Raw genomic sequence first — 25,158 nt, 5'->3', positions numbered from 1 at the left:
AATGGGCGAGGAAAGATTAGCAAAACAAGTGTTCTCTGCCAGGTTGGCAGCAAAATGACCCAGAGGAAGACCAAGATATAGGTGGATTGATACGGTACAAAGTGCCTTAGACGATAGAAATATAAGATCTGATAATGTTGGAATCTTGATAAGTAACAGACTGATTTGGAGGAAAATTGTAGATAGGAAGTTAATAATGATATAAGTTTTTCATGTAGTACTATCATATCCTGTATACCCCTTGTGGGTACATGGCAGGAATTTGATAATGATGATGATGAAATTGACAATGATTATCTTTATGCACAATATCAACTATTGCTCTCCCCAGTTTTGTATCATCATCAGCAAACAATTGAGTATCCCCTCTTAAATTTTTCCCCTATATCACTGATATACAAATTAAAGAGTAGTGGCCCTAGTACAAAACCCTGAGGTACTCTGTTGGTCACCACAATTTTCCTAGATTCCACTCCTCCATATACTACTCTCTGGTGTCTGTCCATCAACCACTCTCCTATCCATGCTACTAGCCTCAGTTTGTGAACAGGGAAGTGATGAGAGTCACCATATATATACTACTGATACTGTTGGTTACAGTACACTATCAGGGAAAAGTTGTTGCATGGTTCGTACAGACTATAATAGAGAAAATTTTCCAATGTTTTATTATTTATTGTGACTAATGGTGTGTGTGTGTGTGTGTGTGTAAGGAAAGGTAAAATATTTTCTTTATTATGAAAGTCAATAACTAAATCATCTGCACAGTAAAAGTCAAATCCCCAACTTGATTTCAAATGCTATATAAGAATTAGCTATAAAAACTGAATTAAGACTAATAAATAAAACACTATGATACATCAAAACTGACTTAATGACTTTTCAGTCTATCTTTTTCCAAAATAATAAATTTCAAAATCCAAAATAAAGAATTTTTTTCTCTTTTTTTATTTTTATTAACATTATATATATTTTTGTATCTTTATTTATTTTTACATAGTCCAGAAACTCTTTTCTAGAAAACAAACATTAAATTTTTTTCGAGCCACTAGGCATCAAATGAGGTCTCACACCAAGCTATAAAATTCTTCTTTTACTCAAAGACAATCATAAACATTCATGTCCATGGAAATGTTTGAACTGCAGCTTCTTGGTTGGAGATTGGATATGTTATTTAGCCACTTGGCCAGAATTCCAAATAGGAAAATTCTAAATCTTCGAAATGTTAAGCAATCATTTTAATATAGTGCACATGAAATATGACTTAAAATTATAATTCAGTAATATCATTACTACTATGAAATATTTAAATTAAGGATAGTGGCCAATTTAATGTCCTCCCCATTTCAAGTAACTTTTTAAATTAATAACTTTTCCAATATACTGCTGCATGCAGTCGGTGTTGCTTCAGTAATACCCTGCCCTACAATGCTTGGTTTTATGCTCATCTGCTCACATGGCATTTTTCAATTATGACCAATGCAATTTATATGATGCTGCACTCACACAACAGTTTTAGTGCCATTGCTTGCTGCATTCCATTGTGATTTGGTGTTTTGCTGTGAATTAGAAACTGTTCATAACTATTATTTCATGTTGTTAATTATGGCAGATAAAATTCAGAATAAGGGTAATGTTGCTACTAAGATTAAAATTATTAATTTTAGTGATGATGGTGTACCTTGCACTACTGTTGTTACAGTTATACAAAACAAACATCAAGTTCTTAGTGAAGTGAAAAGTGCTACACTAGTTATCTGTAAATGTGACAATCTTATTGCTGAAATGGAAAAAACTTTTAATGGTGTAAGTTCATAACCAAACTGGTTGGCATGTTCTCTTAAGCCAGCTATTCAAATTTCATTTTCAAAAATTACTCTAAATTTCTTCTTGGCATATCTGCACATTTACATGCATATATGACTCCTTAACATATAAACCATTAGATGTATCTACAAAAACGGCAGTGATTTGCTATACAATGAAATTTGTTATATGACAGTGGCCTGGAACCTAATGCTTTGTATAACTGGGATATGCCTGCATATCTAGTTTGAAATTTATGTTACATCCCTGAAATTTCCCTGAGCAAACTGCTTATCTGAAATCTATATTATTTTACATTACTAGTGAAAGACTATGACTTGAATGTGACTAAAGAAACCAATTAATGTCAATGAATACATATTAAAAAAATTGCAAAGCTGAATTTAACAGACTGTTAAAATTTAATGAATCTTCTGTTGTTAATGTCACAATCATAAAGAGCACATGTGTGCAAGTGTGTGTATATATATATATACATAATTCAATGTTCCAAGATTAATAATGTACAGTTTGAGGTATCACAAGTAAAATCACTTTCTCAAGTATTATGATTTGAAATACTGTTTCTTTAAAATATCACTAGCACATGCTGTCTCTACTTAGCATTAAGTCATCATTTTTTTTCCGAAGATGTCTCCATGCTAGATAAGATCCACCTCCAATCATAAGAGCAATAGGTGCTCCCAGTCCAATGGCTGTAAGTATGAGCACAAGTAACGATAAACTTTCTGAAGATTCACTGCCAATGCCAATCATTACAGACCTTTAATACAGAAAACAACTGTTAGTAAAACAAACATTATTAACATAAAAATAAAGAGATAACATTTACTTATTAAGAAGAGAAGGGCATAAATACATCACACAGTCTGCATCTACAAATTAGTCATTATCCTTCCTCTTAATAATTTGTAAACATATATATATATATCTATATTTTTTTCCTTCAAGTAAGTAAACATTGTTTTCACCTGAAACTATAAAGTTTTGAAAAGTGATCGAGGAAGATATAATTTACAATATTACGGATCATTGGAATGAGGTGCCATGATAATGCAGTATTGAAAAGAAACTGCCTAAATAGATGGGCTCTTCAACAGTTTTATATTTTATTATAAAATAACTGAATTTTCTGGGAGGAAAAACTCTGCAAATAACCCTTACCACATATTCACCTATCCAAACTGAAACTCAACTTCAGTTGAAAAGACTTAAAAAAATGTTTCTAACATACTGAGCATGATTCTGATTTCAGTCTTACCAATCAAAGGGTGTTATTGTTTTGAATGCACCGTGATATCAATATGTAATAGACTATTCGAAAATTATTCCACAACACTACAGCTAATTCTTTAGCAAGGGAAATTTCATATTTTAAACATCCAAATGCTAACTTATTTACTACTCAGCTTAATATGTCTCGTTAATTCTTTCTCAAGCAAGTTTCAATATACTGCACTGTTGCTGCAGAGTTTTCAAGGGAGGTTGAAGTTCAGCAGTATGCTTAACAGGTTTTCCATTACAATGCTTTCATTGTAATGGAAAACCTATTAATAATGCTTTCATTATTAACAGGTTTTAGAATGGATTCAGACGTTTTTTTTTTTTTTTTTTTTCCCTCTCCCAAAGCTGATCTGCCATTTTTTCATATGTTACGGATTGTTAAAAGTGCTAGCATTGGATTGTCACACAGGTACAGCAAATGAAGCAGAAGAAAGAATTAATAATGTGAAAAAGAAAAAAAATCTCCAGAAAAAGCATTTTGATCACTGTCTACTCAACACCTAACAGGTTAAATGATTAACCTGATTTTACATTTCTCTACTAGATTATTACAAGATAAAGTTTTCATTTGTGCAACAGCATTTCAAATGAACATAATTTCCAGCTAAGCAAATCTGAAAATGTCATCAATTCTGAAGAAAATGAAAACTACATGGCTTAAAATTAATGATTTCTTTTGATAATCTCACCAATGAATGATTGCACATTACCTGGAGTATATGACTATTACAGGAAGTAATTGATTTTTCAAACCATTCAGATCACCAGTAAGACCTTGTCCCACAACAGAGAAATTGACACCTACAGAATAGTGAAGATTCCCATGTGTGGTGACCGAGGTTAAAGAATAGTCCCAATGTAGCCCATGCATGTTGTAAAAGGCGACTAAAATGGGTATCAGGTGCCTGAGGGTATAGATGGGCCACCCTGCCTCCAAGGGACAAAAATTTGGAGGCGTGGTCCTCCAGGTTAGTTAAAATGGAGTTGGTCAACCCTTTGGTGCTATAACAACTTTCTACCTTCTGATAAGGCTTTCCACTAGATTTTGATACATTGCTGTGGTAATTCTCTGAAAACCTACCAGAAGAGCATTACTGTCAGATGTGCAGTATAGGCTGTGCAAGACAAACAAGGTTTTCAGCATCCATTTCACCAAAGCATTCCTGCACAGACCTCACTTCATAGATTGTGGCATGGTCAGTTGATATAAAAAGAAGCTTTCACTGAATGGTTGCCACAAAGATGGAAGCACAGAACTTGCCTAGAATGTCTTTGTAGGCTACATCATTAAAATTCCCATCAGTTGAACTGTGAAGGGTGAGGAGCCGAAACCATGAAAAACAGCCCAAGATGCTTCCTCCATCAAGCTTCACAGTTGGCACATTTGATCAGGTAGCATTCTCTTGACATTCATCAAACCTAGACTCGTCCATAGGATTGCCAGATAATGAAGTGTGATTCTTCACTCCATAGAATATGTTTCCACCTGTAGAATCCAATGGCAGTGAGCTTTACACCGCTCCACCTGTGGTGTAAAGCTTGGCAATGCTTTACTTTAATTCTGACAAACAAGTCTGGGCATGGCATATTTCAGGAGAATGCTACCTGTCTGTGCTGTGCCAATTGCAAAGTTTGGTATAGGATGCATCACGGTCTGGGGCTGTTCTTCATGGTTTGGGCTGGCCTCCCGATTTCCAGTGATGGGGGACTCTTAATGCTGTGTCCTATACACATTTCTCTGCTTTCAACTTTATGGCAACAGTTAGTTGTATCAGCATGACAATGTCCCCATATATTTTTGCAGGAATGGTTTGATGAGATGGGCGTTGAAGGAGTTGACTAGCCTACATAGAGCCCTGATTTCAACTCCAAACACCTGTGGAATAAACCAGAATGCCAACTGCAAGCCAGGCCAACTTGTCTGACATCGGTGATCCATCAGACTAATGCTCTTCTGGAAGAATGGAAGGAAATTGTCATAGCAGAGTACCAAAATCTAGTGGAAAGCCTTCCAGAACACTGAAGGCCATTATAGCAGCAAAAGGAGGAAAAATTCCATACTAATTCCTTTCTTATTAGAGTGAGAGTTGGGACGAGTGGGGATGTGGATATTTTTGATCAGGGAGTGTATAATTAAGGAGGAAAGAATTTTAATATATATTGATATTGTAGAGTAGGTTTGTATCTTATTCAAGAAATGCATAAACATTTAACTTAAACTAGGATTCTAAAGAAGGGTGTTGATTTTTGGAATTGGAACTGATGGAGTTTGAAAGAGGCATTGTGATAGGATGCCATGTTGCAGGCCTATCTGTTCGGCAAATTGATGACAAAATAGGCCATTACAGGTTAACAATCAGTGATACCACACTAAGATGGAAGTTCGGGAAGTTAATTGCAAGTGCTACCTGCAGTAAAAAACCCACCACACTCACTGAACGTAATCGTAGGGTGCTATGAAGGATAATATGTATAAACTGCCATTCATTGACTGAACACATTAAATGAGTTCTGGGCATCAACTGGAACATGAATCTGAACAAAAACATTCAGAACCAAGGCTCACAACATGGGTTTCCATGATAGGACTGCAATATGCAAGCGTCCATTACCTGACCCAATATGCATAGTCCTCTTCAATGGTGCAAAGAGTATGTATGGTGGAACTTTACTAGCAGTTACAGCAGCAGCAGCTTGGAAAGCTTCCACACTGCTGCTTTAACTGCTTGGAAAGATTTCACATCTCACACCATACATGCTTATGTTCTGGAGTGACGAATTACGCCACATCCTCTACTGGGCAGATGGATGGTGTGGGTGTGGCTGAAGCTTGGTGAATGTTTCTTACCAGATTGAGTAACTCCAACTATGAAATTCAGAGGTGGCTGTGTAATGGTATGGTCTTGTTTTTCTTGATTTGGCCTCAGACTTCTGTTTGTGGTCCCATGAACTGAACTCCAAGAGGTATCTGAACATTTTAGACAATGCAATGCTTCCTACTTTGTGGTGTTTCTTAGTCTCTTTCAGAAAAATAATGCACAGTGTCATAAGACTGCTGCTGTAACTACATGGTTTGTGAACATGAACATCACCACTTGACTAGCCTTCACAGAGCTCTGATCTCAATCCTGCTGAACGTGTGTGGGATAAATTGGAGCATTAGGTATGGTCAAGGGATATTTGCCCCACAACAGTCCAGGACCCCATTACATGATTACAGGAAGAATGGTTTAAAATTCTCATTGATTGTTATTGTAAGCTTGTGAAAAGTATGCCCAACAGGATTGCTGCAGTCATCACAGCAAAAGGAGATCCTACATTTTATTAAGGTGGGTGCCATGGTTGTTTGTTCCTCACACTATGGTGTCTATTTATTTCTTTCCAAGCAGTGTAATTTAAAAAGGAATTACTCATAACAGAGATTACCTTAAGGATCAAAGCTAGATAACTGAGAGGAGATTTTCAGATAAGCCTTTAAAGAATGTAGAGAATCAACTAGAGTTCTGACCTATCCTGTCAACAATTTGTAGTGCAGTCTGTCAAGCGTCCACCCGAATTACTGAACAAAAATGAAGGTGAGGTAAGTTGGAACTTAAAAAACAAAATAATATTCTGAATTGGCTGAAACCAAAAACAAACTGATGGCACAACATGATGAAACATTGTACTGGTTGCTGTATCACTCAGTTAAAGCCTGCACTGTATTTGTTAAGGAAACAGGGTGAATAATGACAAGTCAGCTTTTAGAACACTCAAACTTGATATTAGTATAACTGAAGATATGCAACATCACCATGAGAAAAATCAACAGAAAAGAATTGGAACTGGAGAATTACAAAGTATCATGTTGGCAAAATTAATATTACAGAGATGAAGACTTAAACAAGTGGGACTGCTAAATAATAACCATAAGATGTTATATCTGGGCAAAGTGATCAGAGAAAAAAATCGAATAGCTATCATTCAATACTAAAAACAGAGATAAATTTGAACAGCAGGCAGTCTGAAGCAATCATTTGGACAAACTTCAAAATAAAGAACTGTACTTCAAGTCCCAAACAATGTTCTACTAAGGAAAAAGTCAGAGGAATTTTTTAAGTCCTCCAACTTTTTCATTAGTAGAACATTGTTTGGGACTTGAAGTACAGTATTTGCCATTAAGCAGCTGACACACAGAAAAAGGAGAAGCTGATCCTTGTTGGATATCTAAATGGCACAATAGAAACTGAATACTTCATGAAGAAATGTTATGGGAAAATTTGTAGATAACAGCAAAAGCTAATAATAATGGTAAGTACCTATTTGATTTCTGTTCAAGATGGACTAGTCATTACTAACACCATATTCTAACATAAAGATGTACCCCAATTTACATGGGGTGCTTAAGGGTCAAAGCTATATAACTGAGAGGAGACCTCCACAGAGCCTTTAAAGGATTGCGGAAAAACCAATCTTCTGAGCTAATGTCCAATCCTCACCTTCTCGTGGTGCACCCTGTTAGGTATCCACCTGGATACTGAACGAACGAGGATGGGCTGGCAATTTGGGATTTAGCCAACCAAATTGTAATCTTATTGGCTTAAACCAAAATAAAAAATGGTACAACATGACAGAATTTCACGCTGGCTGGGGCGTTGCCTGGTTAAACAAGGCCCCTGTTGTTTCGCCAGGGAACCAGGGTGAACAGCGAAAAGTCAGGTACTGAAACAAATTCTAAAACCCATCCCAACTCAACATCACCAGAGTTCAAGATCGGTACTATCAACATAAGAAGCCTGAATGGCAAAGAAATGGAGCTAGCTGAGGAAATGGATAAGTACCAGATTGACATAATAGGAGTGACTGAAACAAAAAAGGCAAAAACTAGTGAGATCTTTCTGAGCAATAAATATAAAATGTTATATTCAGGAAATAACAATTAAGAAAAAGGAGTGGCCATAGTATTCAACACTAAATACGAGGCTAATCTTCTTGAATGGCAGGCAGTCTCAAGTAGAGTGATGTGGGCATATATATGAGAATGGGGAACTGGACACAATGAGACATTGTTCCACAGAAGGTTCTAATAAGGTAGAAGTGCAGGAATTTTTTTGGAAAGCAACTGACACAACGAAAAAGAAAAAGATGGTCCTTGTTGGGGATCTAAATACAGAGTAGGAAATGATTGTCAGACATACAAAAATATATTGGGAAAATTTGGAGAAGAGAACAAAGCTAATAATGGCAAATACCTGTTGGATTTCTGTTCAGGACATGGACTGATTATTACTAACACAATGTTTCAACATAAAAATGTGCACAAATTCATGAAAAGAAGAGGCAAGGAATAAGAAAAGTCTCATTGGCTATGTTATTGTTGATAATGATGTTTTCTCCCTGGTGAGGACACCAGAGTGTACAGAGGATTTGAAATTGGAAGTGATCACCATTTAGTCTTGAGTAGGATAAAATTGAATTTCATATTGAAAAGAAGAACATGTAAGAAAGTTTTAAAGCGAATAAAAGTTGAACAGCTCTCAGATGTGAACTGTAACTAAAATACACAAACATTATTCAAGAAAAAATGAAAGAGTTTGAGAACAGGAATCAAACCTTGGGGATTCAGCGGCAAGCTCTGAAGAAAAGAACACACTGATTCAGCCAGAGAGGCAAGTGGTAGGTTGTCTGTAAGGATAGAAAAATCAGAACTCCATGGTGGACACAGGAAGTTAAATAGGCAGTGAAAGAAAAGAAGAAAGCATATCAAAAGTTCCTGGCAAATAAGTCAGCTTGTGCTCTTAGATAACACAGAGAAAAAAAGTAAGAAAGTTATACACTGTGTAAAACTACCTAAATCAAAATCATGGGAGGACTTTGGCAAGAACATAGAAAATACATGACAAGATTTTCTGGAGGTTGTTGAAGAAACTCAGAAATGGAGGAAAGAGTGCTGTAAAAGGAATTACAGATGATAAAGGTGATATGAAAACTGGAGAAAAAAGACATCCCTTAAGTATGGAGTAATTACTTTGAAAAATTGCTAAAGGAAACTAGCAGTGATCACAGCATAGTGATAAACACTGACCAGGCATGCAATCAGGAATACATATCCATACTTGAAGTAGATGATATTCGACCAGAAATGTTGAAGTATGGTGGTATAAAGGTCTTACAGTGGCTGCACTGCCTAGTTCAGAAGGCCTGGACAGCGGGTAGCATTCTTGATGATTGGAGTAGAGCTTTCATAGTACCCATGTATAAAATGGGAAATAAAACTGAATGTGAGAATTACAGAGGTATTTCCCTGCTGAGTGTCCCTGATAAGATTTATGCAAGTATACTTGAGAAATGGTTGAGAAGAATTGTGGAAGAAAAGCTTGGTGAAGAACAAGCTAGATTCAGGCCAAATAGATGCTGTGGGGATCAGATCTTCACTTCTCAACAAATAGTTGAGAAAGCATGGGAATATAACAAAGATCTGTATTTAAGTTTTGTCAATCTGGAAAAGGCACATGACAAGGTGTTAAGAGAGAAGCTATTCGAAATGCTATGGTTATATGGTGTAATGGCATTATATCCAGCAAAACGTAGTCTTTATTTGAGTTGTAAGGCAACAGTTAGAACTGAAGGAAGTACAGCAAGGTGGTTTAATGTTAAATCTGGTATCAGAGAACAATGTACATTATCCCCTCTGTTATTCATTATCTACATGGATTACATTATGAAGGAAAGTGTATTAAACCTGATATCAAAATTGGAAATGTTAATCTCAGCTCTTTGCTTTATGTAGATGATGTCATACTTCTAAACATATCCGCTGAAGTCTGCAAGATTCCCTGACTAAATTGAATAACTGTTGTAATAGATATGGTATGAAGGTCAGCAGTAACAAGACAAAGAAATGAAAATATGCAGAAGCATTGAAAATATCAAATTGTATTGTGAATGGAGAACCTATAGAACAAGCAAAACATTTCAGTTTCTTAGGCATGATTTTTTGTGAAGATGGTAAATTAAACATGGAAATAGTCAACAGAATCAACAAAGCTGGTATGGTAGGAAGTCAACTGAATAAATTTATATGGAATAAGAGAGAAATTAGTCAAAACACTAAATTAGCTATATACAATACAGTGTTAGTTATATACAATACAGTGTTAGCTGTATACAATATAATAAAAGCTAGAATAAAAATAGATAGAGGCTATTTAACAATAATTGGTTTATATGCCCCAGAAGAAGGAAGAGAACAGGATAATACTGATTTTTATAATCAGCTACAAAACATATATAATAAAATAAATAAAAATGATTACATAATTTTAGCAGGAGACTTAAATGCAAGAATTGGAAAGACGAAAATTAATAATAATATAGGAATACATGGAGAACACACTCTAAACAGAAATGGTAAAAACTGGATTGACTTTGTAGTTTATAATAACCTAAAAATAATGAATTCCTTCTATAAACATAAAGACATACATAAATATACTTGGGCAGCAAGAGGATGGAAATCAATATTAGATTACTTCATATTAAATGAAAAGACATCAAAATTTTCACTAGATGTTAGAGTTCACAGAGGATATGAAATAAGCAGCGACCACTTCCTTGTTAAAATAAAATTAAGATTACCACCTAAATGGCTACAAGTAACAAGAACAGAAAGAAAAATTGAAACATTTGTTTATAAAACTAGACTATTGAATGACACAAATGTACAATGGCTATATGAACAAAGAATTAACCAGTATCTAGATAAAATAAAACAAAATGAAGAAATAGAAACAGAATGGCTTAATATAAAAACGATACTAAATGCAGCAGCAAATGAAAGCTTAGGAAAGACCAAAAAATTCAATAAAAGAAAAAAACTGAATATCTGGGATGATACAATCAAAGAAATAATCAAAAGAAGCTTATCACAAATGGTTAAGCAGTAAAAGATTAGAAGATGAAATAGAATATAAAAGAATAAGAGCCATAGCTAAAAGAGAAGTCAGAAAAAGACAGAGAATCATGGAATAAATTTCTTTCTAATTTAGAACATGATTTATATAAAATAAGACCCAATGTCTTATATAAGATTTTGAAACACCTAAATGCAGATACCAAAGAAAACATAAAATTAAACACTGAATTGAAATTAGAAGAATTTCTAAATTACTACACAGAACTGTGGACTGACAAATATTTTAAAAAAGACAACTGGCAAACAATTAACGAAAATGAAAAGGAAATAACTGAAGAAGAATTAGAAATCAGCCTGAAAGAAACAAGAAACGGAAAATCATCTGGAGAAGATAAGCTAGGTTCAGAACTATATAAATACGCAGGAACAAGATTCAAAGGAAGACTCTTATTATTTTTAAATAAAATTTACTCAACTGGTATCCCCTCAATAGAATGGAAAAAAGCAATTGTGATTCTTATCTTTAAGAAAGGTAATAGAGATGACCCTAAAAAACTATAGAGGTATCAGTATACTAAATTCATGTTACAAAATATACAGCAGAATCTTAAATAACAAACTAATGAAATATTCCGAAAACTTTATTCTAGAGGTACAAAATGGATTTAGAAAAGGACGATCATGTATAGACCCAGCCTTCTGCCTAAAATTAATAATAGAGAAAAGAAGAGTGACAGGGTGAATAAAAAGGGGGGAGGAGTGTTATTGATGATAGCTGATGAGCTTCAGCCAAGGAGTATAGAAGTTGAACTGCAGGATGGGGAAAAAAGCACATTTGAGGCTGTTTGGTGTGAGATACAATCTAGCAGAACAAAATATACAATTGGGTGCTGCTATAGACTGGGTGATGGAGTGGATGGTGGGAATAGTATGCATAAGCAAATAGAAGAAATGAATGGAAAGAGGGTAATTATTATGGGTGATTTCAATTATGGTAATATTGACTGGAAAGAGGAGAGGGCACATGGGAGGAAGGAATTGGATTTTATGCAGTTATTAAGGGACAACTATCTACGGCAACATGTATTGGAAAATACCAGGGGGCAGAGAGTGCTGGACCTAGTAATTGCAACTGAGAATGTGGCTGTAACGAACATGACCTTGTTGCCACCAATTGGTGAGAGTGACCATAAGGTCATGACTTGGGAGGTGGCTAAAGGAGTCGAATTTACAATTAAGACAGGGTATATGTGGAATTATTGGCTGGTAAGTATGACAAGCTTAGGTGTGTGCTTGGCTCAATGCCATGGCATGTAAAACTGCAAGGGCTGGATGTTGATGGTGCATGGGAGGTGGTCAAGAACTGTTTGCAGGAGGCAATGGTTGACTGTATACCAAGAGTCCGAATAATAAATCAGGTAGGGGTTAAATGGATAAATAACACTATTAAGCTTGAGCTGCAAAAAAAGAAACAATTGTGGAGGGAATTTAAGGAGAAGGGTGACCATCAGGTGCATGAACAGTATAAAGCTCAGGCCAGGATGGTAACAAGGGTGGTAAGAAAAGCAAAAGCAGATTACGAAAGGAAATTGGCCATGCAGGCTAAAGAGAATCCCAAACAGTTTTTTCAATATGTTGCAAGTAAAAGGAAAAATGCTCATGGTAGAATGATCTTAAAAAATGCTGAGGGTAGGGAGGTAACTGAATCAGTCGATGTTGTGGAATTACTGAGCGAGCACTTTGCAAGAGTATATCATCCAGGTGGTGGCCTTGCGGAAATGGAGGAACCAACAGCTTATACTGGAATTGTGATGAATGAGGTAGAGGTAACTAGTCTGTTACAGAACCTCAATGTCAATACATCTGTGGGATTGGATGGTATACCAGCTCGTGTCGTACGTGAAGCGGCAAAAGAATTGTCAGTGCCCTTGACCATTATGTTTAATTTGAGCCTCAGGACTGGGTCAGTCCCAAGGGGGTGGAAAGAGGGGAAAATAGTTCCACTGCACAAAGGTGGTTCCAAGGCTGCTGTTGAAAATTACCGGCCAATCAGCATAACAGGAATCATTATCAAGGTCTTAGAGAAAATAGTCAAGAGGAAAATACAAGATTGGATAGAAGAAAATGGGATACTGTATCGGGGACAGCATGGTTTTGTGAAGGGTAGGTCATGCCTCAGTAACTTGCTCACGTATTATAACACAGTGACGGCTGAACTGGATAAGGGTAATGGGTTTACAGTGATTCTGCTGGACCTTGCTAAGGCCTTTGACAGGATACCACATGGAATTCTAATCAGTAAATTGCAGCATATGGGAATGGACATAGGGTTGGTGAGATGGATAGGAGGGTGGTTGACGGAGAGATATCAGAGAGTGGTTTACTCAGGAGTAGAGTCCACAAGACGGCCTGTGACTAGTGGTGTACCACAAGGATCTGTTCTTGGACCACTGCTGTTTAATTTGTTCATAAATGATATAGGAAAGGATCTGAGAGGAACAGTTCATTTGTTTGCGGATGATGCAAAGTTGGGTAGGGCAATAGTGAATGCAGATGACGTCAAAATTTTGCAGGATGATTTGGATAGATTGGAGGTCTGGGCTAGGGAGAATGGATGTCAATTTAATGTGGCAAAATGTAAGGTTATGCATTTTGGGGTGAAAAGATGGGAGGCAGTTTACTGCATTGGTGGAACCGTGCTCCAGGAAATTGATGAGGCACGAGATTTATGAGTGTTGGTGGATAAGGAATTGAAATTTAGGGGACACATTGCAAAAGTGGCCAAATCAGCTCATCAAATCACTTGGTTGCTGAAGAATACGTTGACAAGCAGAGACAAGCAGGTTATTGTTCCTCTGTATCGAGCCTTGATAAGACCTCATCTCGACTACTGTGCTCAGATTTGGTCACCTAGGTTTCTTCTTGATGGGGAGGAGGTGGAGAGGATCCAGAGGCGAGTGACCAAGATGATAGCAGGTCTGTGGAATGAACCGTATGAGAACAGGTTGAGGATTTGTGGGTTGCAAAAATTGGTTGATAGGCGGAGGAGGGGAGATATGATTGAGACATTCAAATTACTGAAGGGTTTCTATAAAATTAATTCAGAAGATATTTTTGAGAACAGGGCTGGTTGTGGGAGGACTAGGGGACATCCATGGAAACTGGGCAAAAGTGTGGTTAGTAAAGGTGTTAGAGCTGGGTTCTTTACTTTTAGAGTAGTGAAGGAGTGGAATGCGCTCCCTGAGTCTGTGGTGGATGCTGTGACAGTGAATGAGTTTAAGGCGAGGTATGATAGATACTGTATGAATGTCGAATAGCTGTGATGAAAATGATTTGGGGCCTCCCTCGATGAGTCTAATGACTCCCTGGAGTTGCCCGTAATAATAATAATAATAATAATAATAATAATAATTTAGAAACACATATTGCATTTATTGACTTTGAAAAAGCATTTGACAAAGTTAAAAGAAACATATTATTTAACATATTAAAAGAAAGACAAATACCAAATAATATCCTAAAAGCTGTCACAAGTATATATGAAAATAATCAAATACAAATAAGATTAAATCATGAGCTATCATATACAAGAGAGATAAACCGACTGGGATGTCCCCTCTCAGCAACTCTTTTTAATATCTACTTAAATGAAATAATAATAAAATGGAGTAAAAATTTACATCAAGGAATTAAACTTTCACCTACAGTTAACTTAAACACTCTCCTCTTTGCAGACGACCAAATAATAATTACAAATTCTGAAGATAACTTACAGAAAGCTATTTTAAATCTAAATGAGATATCCAAAGATTATGGTATGATAATATCAACGGAAAAATCAAAAACTATGGCCTTTAAAGGACAAGATCCAGCAAGAACTAAAATAGTATTAGATAACAAGTTCTTAGAACAGGTGAATTCATTTAACTACCTAGGATGTATGATCACTTATGAAAATGAAAAAGATATAAACATAAAAATTGCAAAATATTTAAAAATAACAGGAGTAATTAACTCTATATTTAAACCAAACCTAGTTCAAAAACAAACCAGGCTAAAAATATACAATACATTAGCCCTACCGGTCTTAATGTATGGAAGCGAAATCTGGACAATAAAACAAAAAGACAAACAAAGATTAACAACAGCAGAAATGAAGTTTATGAGAAAAACTGCAAAGTATACCCTATTTGATCACAAAAGAAACGAAGATATTATGAAAGAACAAAACCAAGAACCAGTAATTGAAAAAATTAAAAAATATAAACATAGATGGATGGAACACGTTCAAAGAATGAAAACAGAAAGATTACCAAAACAAGCCTTAAAGTACAAGCCATTAGGAAAAAGAAAACCAGGACGTCCTCTTAAACGATTCAACGATGACTTCTAAGGCTGGAACAGGCCATACTAGGCCTAAATCCTTGATACGTATGATGATGATGATGATGACAATACAGTGTTCAAACCAGTTTTAACTTATGGATCTGAGAGCTGGTTCAGAAGTAAAATACTTGACCAAAGACTAGAGACAACAGATATGAGAGTCCTGAGAAAGATTAGGGGCATGAACAGATGGCATTGATGGCAATATCATATTAAAAACGAGGATATTAGGAAAGAACTTGACATTGTGAACATCCAGGAATGCGTTAGGAGAGAGAGCTAAGCTCAGGTGGTATGGTCACTTAATCAGAATGGGAGAGGAAAGATTAGCAAAACAAGAGTTCTCTGCCCAGTTGGCCGGAAAAAGACCCAGAGGAAGACAAAGGTATAGGTGGATTGATACAGTAAAAAGTGCCTTAGAAGACAGAAATATAAGATCTGATAATGTTGGAGTCTTGACAGGTAAAAGAACACTTCTTTTGCTAATCTTTCCTCTCCCATTCTGTTTGAGTGACCATAGCACCTAAGATTAGCTCTACTAATGCATTCCTTGATGCTGACAGGAATATTAGGAAAGTTCTTTTATAATACCCCCGTTTTTAATATGATATAGCCATTGATGCCATCTGTTCATGCGTCTAATCTTTCTCAAGACTCTCATATCTGCGGTCTCTAGTCTTTGGTCAAGTGTTTTACTTCTGACCCAGCTCTCAGATCCATAAGTTAAAACTGGTTTGAACAATGATAATGTTACAGCTAATTTAGTGTTCCGACTAATTTCTTTCTTATTCCATATGAATTTATTCAATTGACTTCCTACCATACCAGCTTTGTTGATTCTGTTGTCATTTCCATATTTAATTTACTATCTTAACTAAAAAACGTGCATAATTAGCTGAAATGTTTTACTTGTTCCACAGGTTATCCGTTCACAACGCAGTTGACATTTTCAACGATTCTGCCGATTTTCATTGTCTTTGTCTTTTTATTGCTAACCTTCATACCATATCTATTACAACAGTTATTCAATTTAGTCAGGGAATCTTGCAGACTTGTAGCGGATTTATTTAGAAGTATAACATCGTCCGCATAAAGCAAAGAACTGACATTAACATCTCCAATTTTGATATTAGGTTTAATACCACTTTCCTTCATAATGTGATGCATATAGGTGATGAATAACAGAGGGGATAATGTACATCCCTGTCTCACAAAGATTTAACATTAAACCATCTTCATGTACTTCCTTCAATTCTAACTGCTGACTTACAACTCAAATAAAGACTAAGTATTGCTTGATATAATGCCCCATTGATGCCATATAACTGTAGCATATTGAATAGCTTCTGTCTTGGTACCTTGTCATATGCCTTTTCCAAATCGACAGAACTTAAATACAGATCTTTGTTATATTCCCATGATTTCTCCATTATTTGTTGTAAAGTGAAGATCTGATCCTGACAGCATCTATTTGGCCTGAATCCAGCTTGTTCTTCACCAAGCTTTTCTTCCACAATTCTTCTCAACCGTTTCTCAAGTATACTTGCATATATCTTACCAGGACCACTCAATAGCGAAATACCTCTGTAATTCTCACATTCAGTTTTATTTCCCTTTTTTATATATGGGTACTATGAGAGCTCTACTCCAATCATCGGGAATTCGTCCCTCTGTCCAGGCATTTTGAACTATGCAGTGCAGCCACTGTAAGACTTTTATACCACCATACTTCAGCATTTCTGGTCGAATATCGTCTACTCCTGCTGCCTTTTTCATTTCACATTTCAGACTTTTGATGGCTTTTTCTACTTCAAGTATGGATATGTATTCCTGACTGCATGCCAGGTCAGTGTTTATCACTGTGCTGTCATCACTGCTTGTTTTATTTAGCAATTTTTCAAAGTAATTACTCCATACTTCAAGGATATCTTTTTCTCCAGTTTTCATATCACCTTTATCATCTCTAATTCCTTTTAGAGCACTCTTTACTTCATTTCTAAGCTTCTTCAACAAGCTCCAGAACATTTTGCCACATTCTTGATATTTATTTTCTATGTTCTTGTCAAAGTCCTCCCTTGACTTTTGTTTTGCTAGTTTTACACAGTGTTTAGCTTTCTTACATTTGTCTCCGTATTCTCCAAAAGCACAAGCTGACTTATTTGCCAGGAACTTTTGATATGCTTTCTTCTTTTCTTTCACTGCCTCTTTAACTTCCTGTGTCCACCAATGAGTTCTGATTTTTCTATCCTTGCAGACAACCTCACCACATGCCTCTCTAGATGAATCAATCAGTGTTTTCTTAAAGGCATGCCACTGAATCTCCAAAGTTTGGTTTCTGTTCTCAAACTCTTTCATTTTTTTGTCAATAATCTTTGTGTATTTTAGTCTACAGTTCACATCTGAGAGCTGCTCAACTTTTATTCGCTTTAAAACTTTCTTACATGTCATTCTTTTCAAAATGAAATTCAATTTTATCCTGCTCAAGACTAAATAGTGATCACTTCCAATTTCAAATCCTCTTACACTCTGGTGTCCTGCACCAGGGAGAAAACATCACTATCAACAATAACATAGTCAATGAGACTTTTCTTATTCCTTGACTCTTCTCTCCATGTGAATTTGTGCACATTTTTATGTAGAACATGGTGTTAGTAATAGTGCTGAGCGGAAATCCTAAAGGTATTTGACATTATTATTAGCTTTGCTCTTTTCTCCAAATTTTCCCAAAATATTTTTGTATATCTCACAATCATTTCCTACTCTGCTATTTAGATCCCCAATAAGGACCAACTTTTCATATTTCATCGTATCAGTTGCTTTCTCTAAAGTCTCAAAAAATTCCTCCATTTCTACCTTACTAGAACCTTCTGTGGGACCATAGGCACAAATATGTCTCATTGTCCAGTTACCAATTCTGATATTTGCCCACATTAATCTACTTGAGACTACCTTCCATTCAAAAAGATTTGCCTCGTATTAAGTGGTGAATACTATGGCTACTCCTCCTTTTCCTTGATTGTCATTGCCTGAATATAACATTTTGTATTTATTGCTCAGAAAGATCTCACCAGTTTTTGTCTTTTTTGTTTCAGTCACCCCTATTATGTCGATCTGGTACTTATCTAATTCCTCAGCTAGCTCCATTTCTTTGCCATTCAGGCTTCTTTTGTTGATAGTACCGATCTTTAACTTTGGTGAAGTTGAGTTGGTGTGTGTTTTCAGATTTGTTCCAGTAGCTGACTTTTCGCTGTTCACCCTGGTTCCCTGGCGAAAACAATGGGGGCCTTGTTTAACCTGGCGATGCCCCAGCCAGCATGAAATTCTGTCATGTTGAACCATCATTCTGTATTTTGGTTTAAGCCAATAAGAATACAACTTGGTCGGCTAAATCCCAAATTGCCAGCCCATCCTCGTTCGTTCAGTATCCATGTAGATACATAACAGGTGCACCACGAGAAGGTGAGGATTGGACATTAGGTCAAAAGCCCTGGTGGGTTCTCGTCTTAGTTATATACAGCTTTGACCCTTAAGTACCCACTTTCTAATGTCTTCATTTTTAATGATTCCGCTGCTGATGGCATCTGTCCAGGTCCCTTATTTTGCTAAGAACTTTCTAAATCTAAATAGCTGAAATATTTACTTGTTCTATAGGTTCTCCATTCAGAATGCAGCTGAAGTTTTCTCTGTTCCTGCCTATTTTCATGCTAAATTTGTTAAAGCTGTTATTCAATTTAGTTAGAAACTGTAGAGTCCTTCACCTGATGTATTAGGAGTATAATATTATCTGCATAAAGCAAAGAGCTAAGTTTGATATCTCCAATTCTAATATCAGATTTATTTATTTTTTTAAAAGTTTATTTATTTAAGTTCTAAAAACAATCACAGGTGAAATGTAGACCCAAATAAATATTCTTTAAGAAAAAATAAGTTTTAATGCAAGAACCCAATCCTGAAAACTCAGTGGCAAATTCTGAATTCTGATTCACTGCCAGGAAGGCATTTGTAATTGTCTACAAGGAGAGAAAAGCCAATTTCACCAGCTTCATCAGTTTCTGGGAGTCATAAATGGCATTGCAACCTGTACAGAGCATCGGTAGTTATTGCCACTTATTCTCAAACACTCATGTTATACATAGCCTTTCTCAAAGTGTAGTCTGTGGACCATGTGGTTTTCTCGGCAGACTGAGAGAAAATTTTATTACTAAATATTATTATTTTTTAAAATCTTAGTTTGTAAATTTCCAGATATGGCTTAGAATGTGATATATTAAAATCTGTTAATTAAATTTTTTAAAATAATTTGTTTAATTTCAGTATAATAATATGCATAATATTTTGTGACATGTATCTCAACACACGAATGTACGAGGGGTCTGGAAAGTTCTGATAAACACCTAGAACAAAAAATTAATTAATTTTATACCTTCTTATATATATCCTAAAGGAAAAAGAACAAATTATTACAATTTGATGAAACATGCAGCTTAAAAGGTTTTAAAATATGTTCTTTTCTTGTGGTTATATCAGTTGCTTTAATATAATTTTTTTCTAGGTGTTCATTCAGAACTTTCCAGACCCCCCCCCTTGTATAGTGGTACATGAAATCAGTCTCACTATTTTGGTATAATTCACAATATGCCTCATTCCATTCCTAATTTACCTCCAACTAATTTTTCCACTGAAATATTAAGGTGATGTATATATGCCAACTACTCTACAATTTTGCACTTAGGACAAGTGCATGAAGCCTTATTTCTGATGTCAAAATATGACCTATTGATAAAGGGTGGATATAAGGGCTAGTGGGTCACTGAGTTATGCTTTAAGAAACACTGTTATAAACATAATTACATAAAAGAAAGTTAAAATAACTTACCACATTGAGTATTCTGTTTTATTATAAAATCCATCATTCTGAGAACCAAGAGAAAGGTTCCAAGCTGAGATTTCATGCATCTGACTGTAGTCAAAGTAGCTTTTTGCTATACTATTAGGAATGTCTACACCTCTGTAATTTCTAATTTCATTCATTGTAACATCTGAAGAATGTACAACCACATGATCTGAAGTTGTATATGTAACAGGTTTCCAAGTCAAAAAACTGCTTGATGTATTATCTTGTAATGTTAACTGTACATTCTGGTAGGGAGAAAATGTTTAAAAAATGTTGACTTAAAATCAGTTAGCATAGAAGTGCATACATATATAAATAGCTTCATAAAACATCGGTTCAAATACAACATTTTCTTGTAAAATAAATTAGAATACAAGTTTCCACATCTCTCTCTCTTTCAAAGGTATGTTCTTTATTGTTTTTTTTTTTAATTAAATTCAAAATCTTTTTTTGAGGAAAAAAATTACTTTCTTTGAGATTATGCATGACTGTATAAAGGAAGATTATTATCTAACAAAGTACTCAAATAATTATTTTTGTATCCCAGAAAGTTGAAGAGGTAGAGATGCAGCAAAAATTCCTCAGAATATGCAACTTAAGTAGCAGAGTATTTCAAAGAAATACTGTGAATTGGCATACCAATAATAAAATACAACAATAGAAAACTGACCTTTCTTAAAAAAATATTTTCCTAACTCACATTTCTTTAGAAAATATTGACCAATTTTTGTTATCTGACATTAGCTACTAAGGTGGAGCTTTAGAATTTTCTGCTATTTTTTATATTTGGCCACTAATGAGAAAGGATGTGCAATATTCAGCTTCATCCTGTCAAGCCAACACTGCCTTCTCATGGTGTGGCCTGTTTCCACAAAAAGGGGGTGACCCAGCGAGTATTCCTGGTACAAATGGATATCTTCCTAGTTGGAGGAAAAGCCAACAAGAAACTAAGTGGTAGATGTTTTTCATCTCCCAGTGAAATACTATTGTCTGGCTTACTGGAGGTCTCAAGAGGCAAATGTCATGTTTGGTCTCAAGAGCAGGGATTCCTGTTTCGGTCCCACCCTCTCCGTGCAATTGAGCGATACTCTTCAAGGCCATGACAAACATACTTGAGACTGATAACCACCTCCATTTCAAGGGCACATCAGTTAAAATGATGCAGCAGCCCAGCTGCCAGCTAGTTCACAGGTCCTCAACCTCAGTAATGAATCAGGAGGCTTCTCAGTCAATTTGCGCATAATTCCACTACTACACTTTGCCAGGTCATGCCTGAAGAGGAAGTCTGAGTAGTGGTGTGTGGGAAGGGGGCAATGTTGAGGCATCATGGCACAAAGACTGGTTTTTCTCTGTACGGATGCCACATCCAAGAGTAGCTTCTTTCACTGGACATTCTCACTATATCCTTCTATCGATCTAATCATGATTAAACTTACCAAGACACTTAGAAACAATGACAATGATACTGCAACAAGTAACTCTCCCTCAAACTAATTCCATCAAAAAAAAAGTCACATCACAATCACCCAACATACAAACCAAGCCAGATGCTTCACAAAAACTCATTTTCACATCTACTTTACTAACATTCATGGCATTAACACAAACATAAATGATGTTCACCATCACATTTTTACCACAAGGGTGACACCTATTTTGCCTTTGTGAAATCTGACAAAGCCTGCCAGAGAATAGCTAACATAGAATCACTTGCTTTTAATCTTCTCTGACTCCAGGTTTCCTTTCCCCATTTAGTAACATTCATTTATTGCATTTACCAGTCTCCAATCCAAACAGTGATAATCACTCAGACCTCTTCACATTCCTTTCCATGAAACTTGACCACCTGTAATCTAGCTATACAAAATATTGAGGTCATCTTCCTGGAAACTTCAACGCCCAAGCTGGACAAGAAACATTAGTCTGCTAAAAGTAATGACCTAACACATCTACCTACTAGAATTCGTAATAACCCTCTTCACTCTCCAAATACTCTGGATCTCTTTTTGACCAGTTCTCCTTCTAGATACACCACAGAGGTCACCTCTCCTCTCTCACAGAACACCCGTCCTCCAATCACTCCCAGCTGCACATCTTCTTGCACTATAAAGGAGTCAATTGGGATGACCTCCAGAATTTCTACTCCTCCTCCTTTCCTTGGTCTGACTACTGCTTCCACTCATTTGACTCTATCACCTGCTGCAAACAAGTCACAGAAACTATTGTCACTGGTATGAAGGCCTTCATCCCTCAATCAGCTTACTGCATGTGGCTGACATCAAGAACTCTAGCATCATGCTCTGCCTATACTAAAGCACACAACACATGCAAATCAGTCCTCAGAGATCCAAAATCTGATTTCATAAAGGCCAACAACAGAAAACTTACCTCTTGTTCAAATAAAAGCCACACCTTCTGGTCCCTTGCTAAGGCCCTTGGATGCAACTTTCGCTCATCTGCACTTCCACCTCTCTTTCATCTTAATGGCACCACTGTTACTTCACTCAAAGATCAATCTAATATTCTGGCATTGATCTTTTACTCAAACTCCTGCATAGATGACCAAGGGAAATCACTTACCAAAATGGAATCCAAGTGTCATATGCCTCTTGCAGTTTTTTGACAAAAAAGATATCAGAAACTACTAAACTTGGACACTAAAAAGTCTTCTGGTCCTGATGGTATCTCTCCAATTGTTCTCAAGCATTGTGCTTCAGGGCTAACACCCATCCTACATTATCACTACAATCTATTATACATAGATGATACTCATCCCAATGCATGGAAGCAATCTCACATCCATCTTATTCGAAAAAAAGGGGATAAAAGTCTACCGTCAAATGACTGACCAATTGCCATCACCTCTGTCCTCTCTAAAATAATGGAGAAAGTCATCAATAGTCAACTACTCCACTATTTAGAGGTCCAGCAATTAATCAGTGACCACCAATACGAATTCCACTATTCAAAATTCACATCTGACCTTGTAGCTTGCATCACCCACCACTGGACACGTGCCATGGAAAGGTTGGAGAAACTTGTGCTGTCACTCTTGACGTTTCTAAAGCCTACAACTGTGTGTGTGTGTGGCATCAAGGTCTATTAAACAAATTATCATCTTTTGGTCCCCCTGCCACCCTCTGTAGTTGGCTTTCTCTCTCTCTCTCTCATCATTCTCTGCAAGTCATGGTAGTCGGCTCCTTCAATGCTCTTCGAGCTTCAGCATCAATGCTTGAGTGCCTCAAGGCTCTTTCCTATCATCTACTCTCTTTTTCCTGTACATAAATTACCTACTCACAATCACCACTAATGCCATTCACAGCTTTATAGATGATAGTATTCTTCACTCATTCTACTCATTTGACAAACCATGCAATACTATAAGATCATCTAAAACCAGTGCCTTAAATATTGGTCTACATACTCTTCTTTAATGGGGTGAGGAAAACTTGAGTATGTTCAATACCACCAAAACACAGTCTTGCCTTTTCTCATTCAAAAGAGTTACCAATTCACCTACCCTCACCTTCAGTAATACATAAATCATCAGACAAGATCTAACCTAAGACTATCAAAAAAATCCTCCACACACCTCCTACAAGCATCTCACAGAAACAAGATTTCAAAAACGCTATCATGCTTCCATATATCAAGAATGTTACAGACAAGATGGCTGAATTACTAAACAAACATAACATTAAAGTAACCTTTCTGCTGCTGGAAAAAATTTCAAGATTTCTATATCCCCCAAAACCTCCACATCATCCTTTAAAAACACCAGGTGTTTATAAAATTTATTGTTCTTGCAGCATCTCCTACGTAGGACAGACAGGGAGATCTGGGGAAATACGCATGAATGAACACCAAAAGGATGTGCAAAACAGAAGCGAACACAAATCAGGACTAGCTTTCCATACCACTTCCACTGGCCACAATGTACTCTGGCAGAATACAAACATGTCTTACATAGTAAAAAAATGTTACATAAGGAAATTTAAAGAAGCTGCAAACATGCTTAGAATTCCAACACAATGCAATAAAAATCAAGGTTTAATTCTACACCAAGTTTGGTCAGCTTTGATAAAAAATATACCTGTCAGACCTCAGACATTATGAACGTGAACAACAGAACATGGCATCATCCAGCATTGTTCAAACTTTGCACTGCTTTGAATCTGCATTCTGATTTTTTAATTTTATAAAGTCAGATGGCTACAACTGTATAGTATGAACTATTTTTGAATAATTTCTCCTTTTTGTTGTTTTAAACTTTAAGTTACCTTTTACCCTTGAAGATGTAAAACGACTTACGAAACTTGTCGGGTTTTATTTCTTTATTGTGCTTTTAGCTTAATAAAAAAATGTGGTCCAATCAGTGGAATATGCCTTATGAACTTCTAAACCACAGAAACCTCCACTTACAAGATCAGATTTCCCTACCTGGACATTTACATTTACTTTCTGTTTCTCCTGGCATAAATGCATCACATCAACAGCCTCCTCAGCATCCAAAAAAATAGGCATTCTTTTATTCAAGAGGCTATTTTACACCCAACCAACTCTTAACTATGTACAAGTTCCAAATCCACCAATGCTTGGAAAGATGCATTTAAAACTTACCTTAAAATCCTCGATACCGTATAGAGGTGAGCAATTAGGCTCATAGATGATCCCTCTCTTACAGATTCACTTCAGCTTCTATCTCAAGAGATAGTCTTTCAGCAATGTCTATTCTACAGGTACTTCCATGGTCACTGCTCCAGTGAATTGGCAAACCATCAATCTTTCACTTTAATACAAGAGCAGCAAATGTCCAGCATCCCTTTACTGTGAAACTGCAAACACACCGAACCTGCTTTTTCCCTTCCTCTTT

General features: G+C 36.1%; 1 protein-coding gene across 1 annotated transcript in view; it reads right to left on the bottom strand.

The window, feature by feature from the left end:
- Positions 1-2,209: 2,209 nt before the first annotated feature.
- The window catches only part of LOC150099810 (glycosylated lysosomal membrane protein A-like), a 101,642-nt gene continuing 78,693 nt past the window's right edge, over positions 2,210-25,158 (bottom strand). Inside the window, exons 5-6 of the mRNA XM_090403909.1 lie at positions 20,268-20,530; positions 2,210-2,590 (exon numbers count right to left, since the gene is read on the bottom strand). Coding sequence (XP_090260035.1) covers positions 2,407-2,590; positions 20,268-20,530 — 447 coding nt within the window. The 3' untranslated portion in view covers positions 2,210-2,406. The remainder of the gene's footprint in view (positions 2,591-20,267; positions 20,531-25,158) is intronic.

The sequence above is a fragment of the Typopeltis vanoorti genome, chromosome 14 (assembly GCF_054136105.1).
Source record: "Typopeltis vanoorti isolate ZY-2024b chromosome 14, IOZ_Tvanoo_1.0, whole genome shotgun sequence".
Lineage (NCBI taxonomy): Eukaryota > Metazoa > Arthropoda > Arachnida > Uropygi > Thelyphonidae > Typopeltis > Typopeltis vanoorti.
The sequence above is the reverse complement of the archived record's forward strand: the minus strand, read 5'-3'. Positions and strand labels throughout refer to the sequence as shown.